The sequence below is a fragment of the Micromesistius poutassou genome (genome assembly GCF_964030765.1).
Source record: "Micromesistius poutassou genome assembly, chromosome: 10".
Lineage (NCBI taxonomy): Eukaryota > Metazoa > Chordata > Actinopteri > Gadiformes > Gadidae > Micromesistius > Micromesistius poutassou.
Genome location: NC_140280.1, coordinates 19,646,235 through 19,667,088, shown reverse-complemented (window position 1 = coordinate 19,667,088; position 20,854 = coordinate 19,646,235). Strand labels below are relative to the sequence as shown.

At 45.3% G+C, this 20,854-nt stretch overlaps 3 protein-coding genes across 4 annotated transcripts in view; 1 reads left to right on the top strand and 2 right to left on the bottom strand.

Annotated features, from left to right (window-relative positions):
• LOC311354490 (epithelial cell-transforming sequence 2 oncogene-like) overlaps positions 1-6,339 on the top strand; it is a gene marked incomplete at both ends in the record, with an annotated part of 7,900 nt that extends 1,561 nt beyond the window's left edge. Inside the window, 7 exons of the mRNA XM_084474285.1 lie at positions 578-725; positions 1,606-1,679; positions 2,370-2,526; positions 3,381-3,446; positions 3,644-3,732; positions 3,962-4,134; positions 6,206-6,339. Of these exons, the coding sequence (XP_084330411.1) occupies positions 578-725; positions 1,606-1,679; positions 2,370-2,526; positions 3,381-3,446; positions 3,644-3,732; positions 3,962-4,134; positions 6,206-6,339 (841 nt within the window). The remainder of the gene's footprint in view (positions 1-577; positions 726-1,605; positions 1,680-2,369; positions 2,527-3,380; positions 3,447-3,643; positions 3,733-3,961; positions 4,135-6,205) is intronic.
• Positions 6,340-8,074: 1,735 nt separating this feature from the next.
• Positions 8,075-11,343, bottom strand: LOC311354489 (THAP domain-containing protein 6-like; the record flags this gene model as incomplete). Its single annotated transcript, XM_084474284.1, has 7 exons — positions 11,330-11,343; positions 10,931-11,043; positions 10,368-10,560; positions 9,413-9,668; positions 9,148-9,301; positions 8,760-8,872; positions 8,075-8,280 (listed from the first exon to the last, which is right to left on the bottom strand). Exons 2-7 carry the CDS (start codon positions 11,008-11,010, stop codon positions 8,075-8,077), a joined length of 1,002 nt encoding a protein of 333 aa, XP_084330410.1. The 5' UTR covers positions 11,011-11,043; positions 11,330-11,343.
• Positions 11,344-14,739: 3,396 nt separating this feature from the next.
• LOC311354561 (uncharacterized protein) lies at positions 14,740-19,444 on the bottom strand. 2 transcript variants are annotated; one of them, XM_084474367.1, is made up of 6 exons: positions 19,289-19,444; positions 18,695-18,924; positions 18,455-18,521; positions 17,195-17,475; positions 16,953-17,019; positions 14,740-16,438 (listed from the first exon to the last, which is right to left on the bottom strand). In XM_084474367.1, exons 1-6 carry the CDS (start codon positions 19,416-19,418, stop codon positions 15,549-15,551), a joined length of 1,665 nt encoding a protein of 554 aa, XP_084330493.1. In that variant the 5' UTR covers positions 19,419-19,444; the 3' UTR covers positions 14,740-15,548. The 2 variants fall into 2 exon arrangements, with proteins under 2 accessions (XP_084330493.1, XP_084330494.1); XM_084474368.1 differs by having other exon boundaries at positions 18,455-18,518.
• Between the last annotated feature and the right edge of the window lie 1,410 nt (positions 19,445-20,854).

The window sequence follows — 20,854 nt, the reverse complement described above, 5'->3', positions numbered from 1 at the left end:
GTAACAGTGTGTCTGACTGTGGTGTGTGTGTGTGTGTGTGTGTCTGACTGTGGTGTCTGACTGTGGTGTGTGTGTGTGTGTGTGTGTCTGACTGTGGTGTGTGTCTGACTGTGGTGTGTGTGTGTGTGTGTGTCTGACTGTGGTGTGTGTGTGTGTGTGTGTGTGTGTGTGTGTGTGTGTCTGACTGTGGTGTGTGTGTGTGTGTGTGTGTGTGTGTGTGTGTCTGACTGTGGTGTGTGTGTGTGTGTCTGACTGGTGTGTGTGTGTGTGTGTGTGTGTGTGTGTGTGTGTGTGTGTGTGTGTGTGTGTGTGTGTGTGTGTGTGTGTGTGTGTGTGTGTGTGTGTGTGTGTGTGTGTGTGTGTGTGTGTGTGTGTGTGTCTGACTGTGGTGTGCGTGTGTGTGTGTGTGTGTGTGTGTGTGTCTGACTGTGTGTGTGTGTGTCTGACTGTGTGTGTGTGTGTGTGTGTGTGTCTGACTGTGTGTGTGTGTGTGTGTGTGTGTGTGTGTCTGACTGTGGTGTGTGTGTGTGTGTGTGTGTGTGTGTGTGTGTGTGTGTGTGTGTGTGTGTGTCTGCAGGGTCTTCCTGCGGGCCCTGGGGCCCCGCCTGGCCCCCTGGGGCCCCCGTCAGTGTGTGGGCGCCGTCCTCCTCCAGCTCTGCTCTAAGCTCCGCCTCTACCTCCACTACCTCCACCAGTACCCCGCCGCCCTGAGGGCCGTGGACCAGGTCCCTCACCCCCTCACCCCTCACCCCCTCACCCCCTCACCCCCTCACCCCCTCACCCTGTCACCCTTCAGCCGTCCACACAATCACAAACGATGCTATTCACTCATTTAAATATGAATCCGTTTTTCGGGCATTCACTCATTCACTCTTTCAGTCATTCACTCATCCACACAATCACAAGTTATTACATTTACTAATTTAATCGTCAACCCGTTCAACAAGAAATCTGTTCACTTGATCACTTGAACTTTTTTGCATGCATTCACTTATTCACACATTCACTCATTCACCAGTTCACGCTTTCACTTATTCACTCATCCACACAATCACAAACTATTTGTAACTTTTTTAATCATCCACTCATTCAATAACGAATTGGATGTTCACTTGAACACTTGTGCAGGCGTTCACTTATTCACTCGTTCACTCATTCATTCTTTAACCCAACCACACAATAACAAATGATTCCATTCACTCATTCAATTATTAATCTGTTCACTTGTTCACTTGAGCACTAGTGAAGGCATTTGCTTATTTTCACATTCACTCATTCACTATTCACTCATCCACACAAGCACAAAGGATTCCATTCACTCTTTCTCTCATCCACTCATTGAATAATGAAGCTGTTCACTTGAACTTTTTTGCAGCCATTCACTTATTCACACATTCACTCCTTCACACAATCACAAATGAATCCATTCACTCATTCAATTATAAATCTGTTCACTTGAAAACTTGTTTAGGAATTCACTTATTCACACATTCACTCTTTCACTCATCCACACAATCACAAATTGTTCCATTCACTCATTTAATCGCTCATTCAATAATGAGTAAGTTGTTCACTTGAACACTTATTCACTCATTCAATCAACAGTGCAGGGAGAAGTTCCCGGCCTTCCGGGCGTTCCTGAAGAGGGCCGACAGAACGATAGCTACGCACATGTTGAGGTACACACACGCACACACACACACACACACACACACACACACGCACACACACACACACACACACACGCACGCACGCACGCACACACACACACACACACACACACACACACACACACACACACACACACACACACACACACACACACACACACACACACACACACACACACACACACACACACACACACACACACACACACACACACACTCGCACACACACACACACATTGATTACATTTAAATTGTCATGTTTTCCATTGAAGATGTGTTGGTCTGTGTGTGTCCACGTTGTTTCTGTGTTGTGTGTTTGTGCTGTTTGTGCCTACATGTTGAATGTGTGTTTTGTGTATGTGTTGAATGTGTGTGTATCCTCACATGTTGTGTGTGTATGTGTGTTTATGTGTTGTATGTGTGTGTCTCCACATGTGTTGCTGTGTGTGTGTGTGTGTGTGTGTGTGTGTGTGTGTGTGTGTGTGTGTGTGTGTGTGTGTGTGTGTGTGTGTGTGTGTGTGTGTGTGTGTGTGTGTGTGTGTGTGTGTGTGTGTGTGTCTCTCCATGGGTGTGTGTGTGTGTGTGTGTGTGTGTGTGTGTGTGTGTGTCTCTCCATGGGTGTGTGTGTGTGTGTGTGTGTGTGTGTGTCTCTCCATGGGTGTGTGTGTGTGTGTGTGGTGTGTGTGTGTGTGTGTGTAGTCTCCCTGAGCTCCTTCTCTCTCCTCTCTGGAGGGTTGGGGAGTACGTCACTCTGCTCCAGGCTCTCTCTCTGGCCACGCCCCCGGACCACCCTGACCACGCCCCCCTGGCCCACGCCCTGGTCGCCATGACGCGCCACCGCGAGTTCATACGGAAGGTGACCAATCACTGCCCAGCGAACGCACAACGCACCAATCACAGCTAATCAATTGAAATGCACCAATCACAGCCCAGCAAACAGAGAGAGAGAGAGAGAGAGGAAGAGAGGGAGGGAGAGAGACAGAGAGAGGGAGAGAGAGGGGTAGAGAGAGGGAGAGAGGGAGGGAGAGAGGGAGGGGAGAGAGGGAGATATCTAATGGACCAATCTTAATGTGGCAAGATTGTTAATTCTTCAGTATTATGCGTAGATATACAGGTCCATTCGTTAACAAAGCTACAAACTGTGATGGAAAAATCTACATATCCGAATTGTTGTTTGATAAGTTTGTCTGTTCTTGTGTAAATTGTAGTGTCCTCAGTTTCAACCCTGATTGTCTCGCCCATTTCCTCCCAGCTGTCTATTGATCCTTGTGCTTTGGGTGAGAACGTCACAAAGACAGGCATCTGGAATTTGCATTTGTTTGTCGTGAACCCCAACCATTGTATTCCTAGGTGTTGGGACAGAAGGGTCGTAAAGAGAAGAATTTGTCCTTTGGTCTTCTCCTCTCTTCTTTGATGTACCTTTTGTGTGGAGAGGGTCTGAAACTGCATAAGAAACCATGTCAACTTGTACTCAGGACTCACTCTGCTAGAGAGGGGTCTAATGTATGCATGCATTAAAACCTAGGATATTTGCTTTCCAATGTATTGTGTGCTTTATTGCAGTGGGAATCTCGTCTGGCCTAGACGCAATCTCTGTTAAAGGGGAATTGCCACGACAAAACTGTTTTTGAACCAAGTATGACAATGTGGTCAGATTGTTTGTCTGGACGGGCTGGACCACAGTCTGATCAACTCTCTCCTCTTCCTCAGATGAAGAGCAGCTCTGAGAGAGACGGACTGATGGAGGAAACCCAGAGAGAGATCCAGGGATGTCCGGTGAGACCCTCTTCTGGTCTCTCTCTCTCTCTCTCTCTCTCTCTCTCTCTCTCTCTCTCTCTCTCACTCTGACTCTCGTCTCTCTCTCATTCCCCCCCCCCCGTGTGTGTGTGTGTGTGTGTGTGTGTGTGTGTGTGTGTGTGTGTGTGTGTGTGTGTGTGTGTGTGTGTGTGTGTGTGTGTGTGTGTGTGTGTCAGGACCTCTGTGAGGGCGACAGGCAGCTCATCCTGACTCAGGACGCTGCCTTGCTCCAGAGCCCCGGGGCAGAGCTCCCCCCCTCCCTGAGGTGAGGGACACACACACACACACACACACACACACACACACACACACACACACACACACACACACACACACGTGTGTGTCTGATACAGTGTGTGTGTGTGTGTGTGTGTATGTGTGTCATTATTGTGTGTGTGTGTGTGTGTGTGTGTGTGTGTGTGTGTGTGTGTGTGTGTGTGTGTGTGTGTGTGTGTGTGTGTGTGTGTGTGTGTGTGTGTGTGCGCGCGCTGCAGGACCTACCAGCAGGTGTGTGACCTCGGCCTCTTCCTCTTCACCGACGCCCTCGTCCTGACGAAGAGGAGCGTAGACCACGCCCCCTTCTCGCTCGCCCACCGCACCACACACACCTTCCTGGCCTCGGTCGCCCTCGGCTGCCTGGACGCCCGCGAGATCACACACTCCCGCTGTGAGTGTGTGTGCGCACACACACTCACACTCAGTCATACACTCACTCACTCACTCACTCACTCACTCACTCACCCTTTGACCCAAGGGGTCACTGTTGAACATTTTGTGAAACATGCACGAGTTTGAAGACTAGACGGGCATGAAGTCGTTCACGGGCGGAGACATGCACCAGCTTAACACGTAACGTTCGTAGAACATTTTGCCCTGTTTTGTGAAATCGGGCAGTAGCACGTTGATCCATAGTACGGGTCTGTGAAATGGTCTGTGAAATGATAATCAAATCAAATCAGGGTGTCCATGACTATACAAATGTTATGTGTTAAGCTTGTGCATGTCTCCGCACGTGAACTAGTTGTGGATTTCATGATTCGTTTGAATGAATCAGTTTGCGTCGGTCAGTTCGCATTTCCGGTAGCGGTGAATCATGGTTCTCAGTCACTGAGTCGGTCAGACTCGGCTCCTCCCTCGTTCTCGTTCAAACGAATCACGATCGTGCAATGGTGCAAACGGTCATCAATCAACACAACATTAACTAAGTTCCTTTTAGCTGAGGAACGCTTCATGTTCGTAATCGGGATGTTGTTGCCCGGCTGGCTCTCGTGACGTCTCAGTCCTCGATGTCTTCATCGAGAAATCTGCTAAGTTGTTAGCTAACGATGAAATCCTTTTCTACAACGTGCTACGATGCTACTTGAATATTAAGCAATTTTATCTTTTAAAAGGCATTCTGTGAGTGGATATAGAGGTAATAAGGCGAGAGATTTTGGCAAATAGGTTAACTTTAATTATTGTACACTTTGAAGGCTTTTTATCGGATGAAATGTATGTTTATTATTGTGAAATGTTGGTATCGTGACTGGAACTAACCAACAAACTTTATCAACTCTCAGGTTGGGGTTCAAATCAATGATTTTTTAAAGAGGTTTTTAAAATGTAAATAGAGCTGTGCTGATAAAGTCATTCAATAAACAGTCAGCTAAACAGTCAGTGAACGAACGGCGACTCGCGAGTCAGCGACTAGTGGGTGGAGCTGGGAGTTGAGTCTCGGCGAACGAACGATACGAACGAGACGAACTGAAACAGGGAATCAGGTCGGTTCGTTCATGTTAAAGAGTCGTTCGTTCGAACTGATTCATTCGCGAACGAGCCATCACTGACGTGAACGACTTCATGCCTGTCTACGCTTCAAACTCGAACATGTTTCAGAAAATGTTCAACAGCGCCGCCTTGGGTCACACTTTTCGGTGGGTCGCAGAATTCAGTGTCACTGTTACACCGGAACCAGATTTGTAGAAGCATTCTGAGACCAATGCGGAAGTGTTAGAGAAGATAGAGCACATTGTAATCTAAACCCAGTGGTGTGATCCACTAGCCCTAAACCAACCCCACACACACTACTACAAAAACAGAGTACTTAAATACATATGTCTGTCCTTTGCACAGCATTTTGGCTCATCTTAACTAAAACAGAGTATTTTAATACATGTTTTGTATTTTGGTAACATTTTTGCACTACAATCAACTGTGGCTGGTGGCACTACCACTTCTGCTACCTCATGTATTTGACATATTATATGCATATACATATACATATTTGTATTTTTACTAATTTACCTTATCTTGTATTGTTGCTGCTTTGTGGCTGTTGAGGAACCAAGCCTAAGAATTGTGTACAATAAGACAATCTCTCTCTCTCTCTCTCTGGTCTCTCTCTCTCTCTCTCTCTGGTCTCTCTGTATGGTCTCTCTGTCTCTGTGGTCTCTCTCTCTCTGGTCTCTCTCTCTCTCTCTCTGGTCTCTCTGGTCTCTCTCTCTGGTCTCTCTGGTCTCTCTCTCTCCCTCTCTCTCCCTCTCTCTGGTCCCTCTCTCTCTGGTCTCTCTCCCTCTCCCTCTCTCTCTGGTCTCTCTCTCTCTCTCTCTCTCTCTCTCTCTCTCTCTCTCTCTCTCTCTCTCTCTCTCTCTCTCTCTCTCTCTCTCTCTCTCTCTCTCTGGTCCCTCTCTCTCTCTCTCTCTCTCTCTCTGGTCCCTCTCTCTCTCTCTCTCTCCCTCTCTCTCTCTCTCTCGCCCCAGACGTCCACCATGCCTTCATCCTGGCGGCTCCTTCTCGTTCGTGGGCGTGCTCGACCGAGCGAGCCGAGGACTCGGAGCGCTTCCTGTCCGCGCTGCGATTGGCCACTCTCGCCGCCCTCCCGCCGCAGGGATGACGCGTCCAATCAGGTCTACCTGCGGGACACGCCCACTATATGACACACACACGCCCCAGACTGCACCCTGACTGCTCCTGACGAGCTGGCTGTCGCCCTGCATGGCTGACTCCGCCGTCGGTGGGTCAGTGTGTGAACGTGTGAATGTGTGTATGAATGGATGCATGTGAGGCAATATTGTACAGCGCGTTGAGTGGCCACTGGTTAGTTAGAGACGTGCTCTATATGCAGACCACTTAGCATTCATCCATTTATGCCTGTGCATGTGAATACTGAGTAAAGGTGTTTGCACAACTGAGCAATCAAGTAGAACAATAGAAAAATTAACTATTTGTCTCCAGTTAAGTAAGGAATAGGGGATACTTTGCTTTTTGAATTTATCTATTTTATCTAGTGTTATCTTCAGCAGTTCCAATTCGAAAGTGTTCATTCAGTAAAAGGTATAAAATAAATCTTTGTTGATCAACGAAAATAGCTCAAATGTAACACGTGACAGGTTATCGCTATTGAATGACTTTATCAGCACAGCTCTATTTACATTTAAAAAACCTCTTTAAAAAAATCATTGATTTGAACCCCAACCTGAGAGTTGATAAAGTTTGTTAATAGGTTAGTTCCAGTCACGATACCAACATTTCACAATAATAAACATACATTTCATCCGATAAAAAGCCTTCAAAGTGTACAATAATTAAAGTTAACCTATTTGCCAAAATCTCTCGCCTTATTACCTCTATATCCACTCACAGAATGCCTTTTAAAAGATAAAATTGCTTAATATTCAAGTAGCATCGTAGCACGTTGTAGAAAAGGATTTCATCGTTAGCTAACAACTTAGCAGATTTCTACCACAGAATTACAAATTAATATCGGTATTTCAAAATTTGAAACGTATCACAGAATCCCTTGAGTGAGCTAGAGAGAGAGAGCGAGCAAGAGGTACGAGAGACGAGAAATTGAGAGGGGGAGAGATGAACAAGAGAATGAGAAAGAGAGGAATGAGAGACGACAACTAAAACTTCATGCCTGTGTTTTTGCTCCAACAACATTTCGTTGTTATTCTGTAACAATGACAAAATAAAACTGAGAGAGAGAGAGAGAGAGAGAGAGAGAGAGAGAGAGAGAGAGAGAGAGAGAGAGAGAGAGAGAGAGAGAGAGAGAGAGAGAGAGAGAGAGAGAGAGAGAGAGAGAGAGAGAGAGAGCAAAAATGGGCGGGCCCAGAGACCCCCACCAGGGTCGTGACATTGGGCGAATGCCTTTGAAAAGGACCGTTTTATTGAGCTTCTGCCGCATGTTGTTGCTCTGTAAGCTAAGTGTAGTCATTCTAGCGATGTGGTGTAGCCTTAGCTTAACAAACAGGGACACAGCTAACGTCAGCAGTGTATGGTGGTGGCTGTCTATGCCGCACTGCGTGTCGCCGATGTGCTCCCCGAGCACAAACACATCCTCTGACTCAGAATCATTTATTGCCATTTATGCTAACATAGTAGGAATTTGTCTCAGCGTTCCAGTGTGTGTGTTTCAAATAAATAAAGTGCAACAGGACAGTGCTAACAAGACATAACAGGACAGTCAAAGCAATGGGTGATGAGATACATTCTAGGTAATAAAGTGCAAGTGCAGAATTGAGTCCAATGTGATCCTAGTCCTGGACAGGTATCACGGGGAGGAGGGAGGGGGAGGGCGGGTTGGTAGCCAAAGTCCTTTACCAGCCTGGCGGCTGAGGGGAAGAAACTTAGTCTGTGACGGGTCTTTGCAGTTCTAGGCAGCCGCAGCCTTCTCCCAGAAGGAAGCGGGGTGAAGAGGCCGTGACCGAGGGGTCGGCCATGATCTGTTTTGCCCTTCTCAGAGCCCTGGTGTCATGGAGGGACTGGAGGGAGGGCAAGGGAACGCCGATCACCCTCTCTGCTGATGGAATCACCCGCCGCAGCTTGGCCTTGTCTAATGCAGCGGGGAACCGGGTGATGAGGGAATGGGTGAGGATGGACCCAATGATGGCTCCTCCTCTTCCGTACAATGTACATGACCTCTAGCAGTTTGACGGGCTGTGGTCGTCTGAAAGCAGCTGATGCCTGGCGAATGACCCACTCTGCTGCCCTGACGACCCTCACTGGGCCCTCTGATAGAATCACCAGGCCTCCATTGTTTCTTAGAGACAGCAGGTGGCAGCTCTGGGCCTTGATGGCAGATGCAGCGTCTGTCACGGCAGACATCACAGGACAGCTTCTTCAGAGCCCGTCGCACAACAAATCCTGAAATTTGAGTTAGTATAATATCATAACTTATAATAATAATAATTAGCATGGGGAAATTAAGGGGACGTTTCTATTCTTGGACTATCGTCAGATTGTTTTCCCACAGATTTGACTATTGGCACGGTTATAGGTTATAGGCAAAACGGACTTTCAGTCAGCCTTTACCTGAAATGTACACGAGAGCGTTGTCCACAAGACCATCGAAGCGGACGGGAGGGTAGCTGTGGTCGTGTACTAGGGCAGGAATGTCAGCAAACAGGGATGAAGATGTTCTCCTCCTGCTGCAGAGGACATATCTACAGCTGACAGGCTTGTAGAGGAGTCGATGACCGCTGGTAGGGACTCATCCTGTGCTGTCACTACATTGCCTCTGCATGGTTTAACAACTCCACACCGGGCCCTCGGCTTTCTAAAGATGTACTTGAACTGGCCGGCATTAGGGTTGTTATTCCAGCCACCTTAAAAAAAACACAAGATATACAAGTACAATATTACATGGATATTCAATATATGCTTTAAAGTGTAGTGTAAAATTAGACATCATGAAGAATACCTTTGCAATGAACTGGGATGTGGCAGGTGAATATGCAGAGTATCTCTCAGGTAGTGATATGCCTTTGGACCATGCAGATGGAGCGTAACGGCAAAATCTCTCTGGGCCTTGGTGTACTCGACGCCCTGCCTCGACAGGAGATGAACCGGAAGAGCTGAAATTCAATTAGAAAAAGTGATTCAGTAGGTCTCCTTTTAATAGTAACTAGGACGTCAACAAAGAACAGAAAATACACTAAGTATTCAACATGATATTTTTATTTGACCTGAGTAGCAATCAAGCTGGTCTTTCAGCTCTTCGTTGATGAGATGTTTCTCCTTCAGTTCCTCCAGTAGAGCCTGCATGTTGTTCTTGGCCCTGTTTGCTCTCCTCAAGGCGTTACTCTTTTCCCTCTGCAGTTTGCTCACTCTCGCTGAGGCTTCTTCAAGTTTGGCCTTTATAGCCTTTGGGCAAGCAGGCAATGGATACAAGTGGTCGGTGGCCTGCCGCTTGCTGCTCAATCTCCCCTCTCCACTGGCTCCCTGTTGTTTTGGCAAAATATACAAATATATAAATAACAGTAATACAAAAATTAACTTACTTTTTCAACAATTCAATCTTCACTTTTCAATTCTGTGAGCCTGAATACATGTTTAGGTTCTCCAATTCTCCAACAGAAAACACAACAGCATACTAATTGTATAGGCTTCTCCACTTATAAGGCAAAAATATGTTTTGTCTCTCTGGACAAAAATGTAAAGGTTGCCTACCCCTGGGTGTAGTGTCAATGTTCACACATGTTTATTCATTCCAGTGTATGAGTGACAGAGAAAGTGAGATAGCCCGTGGTTTTCAAGTACCACCTCAAATAATATTGGGCTCTTAGAGTACTAACACCATCATAGACCTTTCTGGGTACCACCAAGATAAAGGATTTAATACAACAAGCCATATATGCTCTCATTAGTTTGTGACATTCCACATGCAAACGCTCACAACATCAGGCATCAAGTCCGTTGGCAGGTTGTCTTCCGCTCTTCTAGAAGTGGTTGTGCTTCTTTTTGCTACCGACTAAAATAAACACAATTAAAGAAGTTTTGAGCGTCTAAAATGTGCGGTAATAAACAACACATTATATAACTTGCAGAAACAAAAACTAAAGTGTGACATTTAATCACATATTTATATTGATATATCAATCTTATACACCTTAGATTATTGTCGGTCAATGATACACATACCCTTTGAAGATGAGCTGGAGAGTTGAAAACGGTCGGCACAACAGCATCTTTAAGCCGGACAGTCTGCCCCGTCCTGTCAAAGTCCTCCCTCCTGAAGTGATCGCTGCAGAGCAGCGTCCTGTCAGAGGCAGCAAAGCCCTCCCTTCTTAGGGCCAGTTCCCACTCACTCCTCCTCTTTCCGTTTTTGGGAAACCTTAAAAAAGTGAGAAATGTACCCAGATATATAAAGTATTGTCAACATTTTCAATCCGTATTTCCTTTTACATTAAGGGTAAGGACACACATACACACCTAAATTATCATATTTTTGGGGTAATTGTATGTATGTATGTATGTATGTATGTCTATGTACTTAAGGAATAAGATAACCACACTAAAACAATAAAAAGGTGTCCAAAAGAAACATTCAGTGATTGTGTAAACAAACATAAAAAACAACAATCTAGCAATACTATTATGTCATAGCCCCGCTGTTCCTGTGTAACAGGACCTGTATTGTACATACTTCCACTAAGTAACTAACGATTATCCTAATAATAAATGGTAATATTGTAATATCCTACAGGTGAAAGGTGATCCCGCGGGTTCTCGTTTCGAGACAACGGCGATTGGAGCATCCGTAGGCTGCACAAAAGTCTGGCATCTTCACTTGTCAAGAGTAAAAGTCCGCAATTTCCTGTAGAAATCATAATGCAAGATGTTCTTAACAAACCAACCTTGCACATGATTTGAAATCATGTTCAACTTCAGTCAAATCATGTGCAACTTAAGTTATATTGAAAAGAAAGAGCAATTCTGCCTCTCCCATCGATGTGAAATTACTGGGTAGCTAGTAGCCTAGCCGTGATACACAACTAAGCTGCACGATTATATATCGTTTTTCGAAGAGAAAAGCTGCAATTTCAACATGTTCAAGCATCCATTATTATAACCACGTTAATAACGTTTGCAAGAAACCAAACCGTTTGTAAATCCGTCAAGAATTCAGCGAGATAAGAGTATTAGCGTTTGTGCAGGTACCACAGACTCCAGAGGGCTGGCCTGTGAGGACGTTCTGGACTCTGCCTTGTTCTATATATATCTGTGGGTAGGAGTGTGACACTGTTCTATATATATCTGCGGGTAGGAGTGTGACAGTGTTCGATATATATCTGCGGGTAGGAGTGTGACAGTGTTCGATATATATCTGTGGGTAGGAGTGTGACACTGTTCTATATATATCTGCGGGTAGGAGTGTGACAGTGTTCGATATATATCTGCGGGTAGGAGTGTGACAGTGTTCGATATATATCTGCGGGTAGGAGTGTGACACTGTTCTATATATATCTGTGGGTAGGAGTGTGACAGTGTTCGATATATATCTGCGGGTAGGAGTGTGACAGTGTTCGATATATATCTGCGGGTAGGAGTGTGACAGTGTTCGATATATATCTGCGGGTAGGAGTGTGACAGTGTTCGATATATATCTGCGGGTAGGAGTGTGTTCACGGGAACAGGTTGCCATATCAGGAAAGGTTGGTCAATGTACGGATGCCTTGCCTGCAGTAAATGGGACCATGTTTGTGTGGACGGAACGTTTATAACTGCCTCCTAATTGCCGTGGTCCATGTTATGTCGTGTTGTAGTGTTCATTGTTTACCAGTAGATACACTAAATACTCATTTAAAGGGTGATCTTTAAACTACGTTTAATATCCTACTCTGACCAGACCCCCTAGGACCAACTCCCACACTGAATCCCCCAGACTTACCCCCGGCTGGTGATCGGTTGAGGCTCTGGAACCGGAACGCCTCTTCTTTAAACTATGTTCAACCTGATCAAGAGGGAGGAATGTAGAATGTTGGTGTTTTTCAGCGTCTCTCTGTCTTCACAGTTCTTAGTGTGGGGACAGGCCAGCGCCTCTCCTACTGATACCAGGGCTTATTCCAACAATCCTCCATTTGTTTATGTCCCACCAAGGACCAACCAAGCAGGCCGTCTGGGGCATAGCCAGGGCCGTATACCAAGGATACACTGCATCTGTTCTTTAGTTATTAGTCCTACAATACTCGCCCCAAACCTTTGGTTGGAGGAGAAGAGGGATGGACAGCCAAGGAGCACGTCTGGAGACCGCTCCTCACCACCTACACTAAGGCCCTGTCCCAATTCTACCCCTTCCCCTAGATTGGAGCCCTTACCCTAGATTTTACGCGTTCCCGCGAAGGGGTAGGGGGTCCCAATACTTATGGGAGCAAGGGCAAGGGCACTCAAAGCAAGTGTTCTTGTTAAGGGGAGATGTAGCCCTGTACAAAAACCATAAGTTACAGAGCATAAAAAATAATTAACAGTATAATAAAATGCTGTGTTAAATGTTCATAAATAAATAGAGTTCATAATAATAAAATGGGTTAAAATGTGTGCGGGTTAAAAGCATAAATATAATACGTTTAATAAGACTATTTACAGTTAAAAGGTAAATTAATATAAAGGTCTTTAAGTTTATCAAGTCTGTAAAATATTTGTGAATTCAGGATATAAAAGAGAGGAAGAAGCCGTGTTTATGTTTAACTTAACCTGTTACCTGTAACACGTAAATCATTTAATTTCTGTTTTGTCTTTGGTTGTATTAAGACCTCACAAGCCAATCCGAATTAAGCCTCAGCGTGTAACGGGCGGGACTAGTGCAGCAGGTTAGTGTGGGGAGTAGTGAGCACATGTAGAGAAAGAAACCTGCTTTCAGGACCACTACTCGTGGTCCTGATTTAAACTTCTTTGTGACCTGCAAAAGGTGAATACGATGTGTATGCCTCCATTGTGCTATATCTAACTGTTATAGTAACGAAGAGTACTGGATGTGTAACGCGGTTAGCGACGTGCTAGTTAGCGGTAGCATTCTGTGCCATTGCCCGCATATCGTAGTTCTGTATTGTGACTTAAGTTAACGCAAAGCTAATTCTAGTTCGATATGAAATAGTGTTTGATATTGTGGCTCATCGGATAATATGCTTAAAGGAGCTGGACGTTGGAGAGAGAGGGGTTTCCAGCAGATGGCCCTGCTGTTTCTGTGTTTTCTTCCTTGTGACTTCGCCACCGCCATCGCCATTATCTTCGTGAGAATATCACCCCCCAATCCCTTTGTGCCCCTACTAATTACCCCCTGGATGTCGTGAGTACTGACCTACACATGCACCTGCTTTTATTTTGAGCTCAACGCTGAGTGAAGCGGCCAGTACAGTTTTTAGGCCCCACCGCACACAAGCTTCAAATAACAGGCCTGCAACGGGTTAACCTCATTTAAAGTGTGTTGTTAATTTGATTGTGTGTGGTACATTGAGTTTGCATTGTTGTAAATTGGAGAATCCCGTGCATCTGATTTTATTTGTTTCTTTTCCTAAAATACATTCAACTAGTATTTCATTTTGTGAATAAATACGTGAATAAATATGTGAATGAATACTTTTACCTTTAAAATACAGTTGTGGTGGTCATTTATTAAAATTATCTAACAGTAACATATGAATCAAAGTTGTAGTTTCCTACAACGAGCCCAGGCCCAGTCTTATTGTATTAACCACTCTAGATTTATTATTTAACTACATGGGACAAGGGTTACAGAGAGAAATGGGATTGGGCCAAAGACTATTCCACCAAACTGTACCTGTGCTGTTTTACATCCTCTAATAAACCATCTATTCCACCCTCTGATCCAACCTGTCAAGTTGCCTTGATTTCCACTTGAAGAATTACTACTACGACAAAAAAATACACAACGCAGAGTCTATATATATATATATATATATAGTTTAGAAATAAGCTGAAGTCTAACACCCACAATGTGAAATTGCCTATAAGAATCATGTACACCCATTGTTTCATTGAATGTATGCTTGGTAACTTTGCTGACTGTATCTTCCCATGATCATGCTCTAAATCAATTAAATCAAATATTTAGTTGTCCGAAATGTCCAAAAATAAGTTATTCTACATCACACAGACTTCAATTACTTCTAACATTTTAAACAGAAAGCGAATCCGATGTTCGTAATTGTCGTAAAATCATGATGAAAAAAAGCATAAAGCAGGCATTTCAACGAATAGAGGATAGAGGTGTCAATCAAAGCGCCACGATGCCCTGTGTCAAAGCACCCATTGCCTCTGTGCTTGAGCATGTGCCAACGCAAATTGCTAGTGTCGCTAGGGATGTCACGATACCAGAAATTTCATAGTCAATACCAGTGAAATTCCACGATTCTCGATACCCAATTCGATACCACGGTCAAAAACAAAACAATAAATCCCATGTACTTCAACATACACTCATTTATTAAAAACATTTAAACATTACAAAAAACAGTGGCACTGGCATGTAGCCTTCAAGTAATGAATAAAAATAAACCACTATTAACATTACAAAAAAAGAACAGTGGCATGTAGCGTTCAAGTAATAAAAAAATACACGCTGAAAGCAGGCAGTCATGCAGCTATGCGGCTCGCGTTTACACTTGCGTGCATGGCGGGGTTTAAAACATAACTTCCAACCTAATATTAAGTAATATAACGCAGGTGCGCAAGGCAGCCACAGGAGACGCCAACATTGTTTTCAACCGCTCGGTACCGCGCCGTATCAATTACCAAGTTTTGAAAAGAAAAAGTATTTGAAGCGAATAAGCGACGCTGTTTTTGATTTGTTTATTTGGTTTTGAACGAATCGTTTTGGATGCATGCATCGGCTTTGAGTTGGTTTGTTACTTTGAAATCGCATACGCTCGCAACAGGCACACGCGCACGCACACACACATTCACTTCCGCACCCACTACAACCTGCCGATCTTCAATCAAAACAACATCAAGTAAGTGATGCCGAACGATCGTACCATGCGTGTTTAGAAGCTCAATATTGAAACGGGTCCCGTCTGAAACAGTCGCGCGGTGCAGCGTTCCAACCGCAAAGTACTTCCAGACACGACTCTTGCTATTCTTTTTAATCGACGAGTCGAGGCGGAGCCGTCTCACTCGCTGCAGTTGCCATCTTCCATGTTCCCGTGTAGGTGTATATGCTGCCCACGTGACGTCCGGAGGAATTGCATCCTCGGTACCTATGGTACTAAGAAAAACGAGTACCGTCACGTTTTTAGAATTTTGGTATCGACTTGGTACCGAAGTATCGGTGTCGCTGAAGCTGGCGTTGCACTGCAGGAACCCTCAGGGCTTCTCCCCTGAGTGAATCCTCATGTGGGTCTTCAGGTTGGCGCTCTGACTGAATCTCGTCACGCATTGGTCACACCTGTAGGGTTTCTCCCCGGAGTGAGTCCTCATGTGGCTCTTCAGGTTGGAACTTGTAGTGAAGCGCTTCATGCATTGGTCACACCCGTAGGGCTTCTCCCCGGAGTGAATCCTCATGTGGATCTTCAGGTCGCAGCTCTTACTGAAGCGCTTCATGCATTGGTCACACCTGTAGGGCTTCTCCCCGGAGTGAGTCCTCATGTGGCTCTTCAGGTGAGAGCTCCGTCCGAAGCACTTCATGCATTGTTCACAACTGTAGGGCTTCTCCCCAGAGTGAGTCCTCATGTGGAGCTTTAGGGTGGCGCTCCGTGCGAAGCGCTTCATGCATTGGTCACACTCATAGGGCTTCTCCTTAGAGTGAGTCCTCATGTGGCTCTTCAGGTTGCCTTTCAGTTGGAAGCTCTTCATGCATTGGTCACACCTGTAGGGCTTCTCGCCGTTGTGGGTACGCATGTGGATGGTCATCTTGGTATCATCTGGAAAACCCTTGGCCAACAAGACACGGGGCCGGCCCTTGCGGCCGCCCCGATGCCCGGTCAGCTCCTCACGGTGGACCAGCCTCTCGCCGCGCTCCAGGCTCTTGGCCGCGCTGTGGTCCGCAGACAGAGAGTTCAGAGCCTCCGGTTCAGACACGGTGAAGAGGGTGTCATGGCCGTCCCCCAGTGGGCCCTCCCCTTTTCCGTGGACGCTCAGGATCCTCAGCTCCCCGTTGTGACTGGACATGTGGGAGGAGCCAGGGGCGTCCACATGCAGACCATCTGAGGTGGCACTGCGCTGTGTGCTGCGGTCTCCAAAGTCATCGCAGTCTCCTGCAGAGAGGAAACAAAGACAGACAGAAAGTAATTGTATTAATTCATTATTTGCACAAAGGGATTCAGTATGTACTTTGAACCCTTGTGTATTGGAATAATTATATTTTGACTATCTTTCTATTCATTCCATTTGTTGATTATGCCTTTTCATTGTCCCCCTTGGGGGGTCAAGGGTCAAAGGCTCCAGCTGAGATGGCACCGCTACGTCTCCCCCTTTTAAGGATGTGGGGAGGTCATAAAGACACAACCAAGGTCATCTGTTGTTTCCTGTCACCTGTGTTACCAATACTGGAGTTATATTGGGAATCAGAGCAGATCTCAGCATTCCTGACTCCTGTCTGCCATGAAGAAGATGTAAATCATTCTACTATAAACTGTATAAGTAGTCCTTGTGTGTTAGCAGGGCTCTGGTCATGATGCTCTTTCAAAAGAGGACCAGGTAGAATCGAGTACATTCTCAGTTGATCCAGGTCGTTTGCTTGCTTGCATGGATGCAATGTGTATTACTAACCTACAGCGGGCATGCCTCCACCAATATCCTCTTCCTCCTTGATTAAAATGGTGTGTGGGGTCTGCTGCTTTCCACATAAAGAAGGAAACACACACAAGACATATTCTTTCATATGCACAGAATAGTTGTCAATCTGCCCGACACATTGAATCATGAAGGTGTGTGCTTTCTATGGGTGTGTGCTGGAGTTGTAACAGAGGAAGCCTCTCTTTTGGATGGTGAATGAGAAGATGATTTCCAACCTGCCCGGTCAGCTCCTCACGGTGGACCAGCCTCTCGCCGCGCTCCAGGCTCTTGGCCGCGCTGTGGTCCGCAGACAGAGAGTTCAGAGCCTCCGGTTCAGACACGGTGAAGAGGGTGTCATGGCCGTCCCCCAGTGGGCCCTCCCCTTTTCCGTGGACGCTCAGGATCCTCAGCTCCCCGTTGTGACTGGACATGTGGGAGGAGCCAGGGGCGTCCACATGCAGACCATCTGAGGTGGCGCTGCGCTGTGTGCTGCGGTCTCCAAAGTCATCGCTGTCTCCTGCAGAGAGGAAACAAAGACAGACAGAAAGTAATTGTATTAATTCATTATTTGCACAAAGGGATGCAGTATGTACTTTGAACCCTTGTGTATTGGAATAATTATATTTTGAATAGGGCTGTCAAACGATAAAAAAAAATCAAATTAATTACCGGCTATGTGATTAATTAATCTAAATCGCATACTTACATTTTGCAGAGAAAGTATTTCAAAATAATTTAATTCAAATAAATGATGGCAGGTGAGTGATTCAATGAATAATAGACATAATATACTTTAAAGTTCAATGTCTCTCCTATTTAAAACATGTATTTCAATAACATACGGAGCATTTTAAGATTTAATTAAAAACATTTCCATCTCACTCAAGATGCATTGCAAATGCAATTCATTTCAGGCAAAAAATATACAATACTTTGTCTTGACTTTAACACTTTCTTGAATACTGTATGTGCCAAAAAATAAACTCAATCTGAAAATATAAATAATAATCTGCGTTCATTTTTTTAATGCATTATTTTTTCTGTGATTAATCAATCAAAATTAACGCGTTAATTTGATAGCCCTAATTTTGACATTCTATCTTTCTATTCATTCCATTTGTTGATTATGCCTTTTCATTGTCCCCCTTGGGGGGTCAAGGGTCAAAGGCTCCAGCTGAGATGGCACCGCTACGTCTCCCCCTTTTAAGGATGTGGGGAGGTCATAAAGACACAACCAAGGTCATCTGTTGTTTCCTGTCACCTGTGTTACCAATACTGGAGTTATATTGGGAATCAGAGCAGATCTCAGCATTCCTGACTCCTGTGCCATGAAGAAGATGTAAATCATTCTACTATAAACTGTATAAGTAGTCCTTGTGTGTTAGCAGGGCTCTGGTCATGATGCTCTTTCAAAAGAGGACCAGGTAGAATCGAGTACATTCTCAGTTGATCTAGGTCGTTTGCTTGCTTGCATGGATGCAATGTGTATTACTAACCTACAGCGGGCATGCCTCCACCAATATCCTCTTCCTCTTTGATTAAAATGGTGTGTGGGGTCCGCTGCTTTCCACATAAAGAAGGAAACACACACAAGACATATTCTTTCATATGCACAGAATAGTTGTCAATCTGCGACACATTGAATCATGAAGGTGTGTGCTTTCTATGGGTGTGTGCTGGAGTTGTAACAGAGGAAGCCTCTCTTTTGGATGGTGAATGAGAAGATGATTTCCAACCTGCCCGGTCAGCTCCTCACGGTGGACCAGCCTCTCGCCGCGCTCCAGGCTCTTGGCCGCGCTGTGGTCCGCAGACAGAGAGTTCAGAGCCTCCGGTTCAGACACGGTGAAGAGGGTGTCATGGCCGTCCCCCAGTGGGCCCTCCCCTTTTCCGTGGACGCTCAGGATCCTCAGCTCCCCGTTGTGACTGGACATGTGGGAGGAGCCAGGGGCGTCCACATGCAGACTATCTGAGGTGGCATATATATATACACATATAAATGAGAGAGAGAGAGAGAGAGAGACCTGTCTGTATCCCCAACAATAGCCGTAAAAAAGTGTCATCTTTGGCAGTGTTGCCAAATACTTATCGGCGTCTTTTCGCTTTTTTCTTTTATTTGAGCCGCTTGGGTAACTTTACTTCCTAACCCTTTATTTTATTTTTTCGCGTTTAGACTTTTGCTTCATCTCTGTTTGTAAACTTAAAAAAAAAAAAATTTGGTTGGTTGGGGGCCCCCCTACTATGCCTTATGGTTAGACCGCCACTGCTAGTAGTGCCCCCTGAACACTTGGACCTTACTGTTTTCCACCTTTCACCGCCGGAACTCAACTCACCATTCCCCAGTGGTTTAGTCCGTGGTTTGCAGATGTTGGCTCGAGCCAGGGCCAAACGACTTGCCGCACGCGATGCATTTGATCTGGTTTGAAGCCGCAGAGAGAACAGCTCCCTCCTCATCCCCTTCATCCTCGTCCTCAGCGCTTGGTTTTCTTTCAGGCTCCGAGTTATTTGTAAGGTAGGGTAAGGTAGGGTAGTCGAGCCTTCCGAGAACAGTTGGCTGATTTCAGATACAGCAGCTTTCGAAAGGACGTCCATGATGGACGAAAGCCGTTCTTCCAAAGTTGAGCCGCACGGTGACATGTTTATTAACATATTTTACTCTGTTGTGGATAAAACTAGTGATGGCAATGCGATACCGAAGCTCCGATGCGTGCTTTGAACCCTTCGCTATGATGCAGTGCTTCGAAGCTTGTTTTGGTGTGGAAATAAACACGTGATTTGTGACGTCAGAAGCAGAAACTGTGTCGTTTCCTGAATGAACGACCTGATTGGTTCTGACTGACTGGTTCACGATCCAATCAGCTGATCGATCCATTCTGACTGCTGAGACGTTATAAGTGCTCTAAACCATGGATCATTTGTGTTATTCAATAACTTTGCTATTGCATTGTTGCTTTTGCGTATTGGATCATTATATCATTCATCTCCATTCAATCTTTGAGTAATTCCCAGCCCCGTCATAGTTCGACAAGCACAAACAAGGCAGCCCGCTGTCATTCATTTTCATCAGAGGTCGGCTGAGCTCAGGCAAAGTCCTTCTATAGTGTCTCTGGCTCAGGTAGACAAGAAATCCAAATGTTGCTAGTTCGATCCCCGGTGATCGTATTGTCGATTGTCATAGTTTTACAAGCACACCCGAGCCAGAAACCTATGCCATATTTTCCCAGCACTCTCCTCAATAAAACAACACACATTCATCAATCTTTATTTGTAAATATAACGTGTGTGTGTGTGTGTGTGTGTGTGTGTGTGTGTGTGTGTGTGTGTGTGTGTGTGTGTGTGTGTGTGTGTGTGTGTGTGTGTGTGTGTGTGTGTGTGTGTGTGTGTGTGTGTGTGTGTGTGTGTGCGCGCGCGCGCGCGCACACATCAAATCATTTTGATGCGTTAAATCCACTGCAACCTTGCACTTCGCCAGCAGAGGTCACTGAAGCTTCGAGTAACGAAACTATTTCCGAAACAATTGGCTAAACGCTTCAATGCTTCATAAAATACTTCATTTGCCATCACAACCAAACAGAGCCACTGACGCTGTAACGGCCGCAGTCTGCTGGAGTCCACAGAGCACCTCATCCCTGTACTGCTACAGACGGGCGTGGTCTGGGCTTCACAGTCGCTGTCATGGGCTCGGACCGGATTTCTGCAATTATTTATCTACCTTCAAACATCTTACCTTATTTAATATGTATTTGATTCAAATTAGTGAAAAATCTATCAGACGGAAGTCCTAGGTTCTTGAGGCAGATTTGTTCACTGTGAGGAGATGCATACGTGTCAGTCAGTCAAAGGGGTCAGGAGATATGCTGATCAAAGTTTGTATCTAGTTTAGTTTCTATAGCGCCACC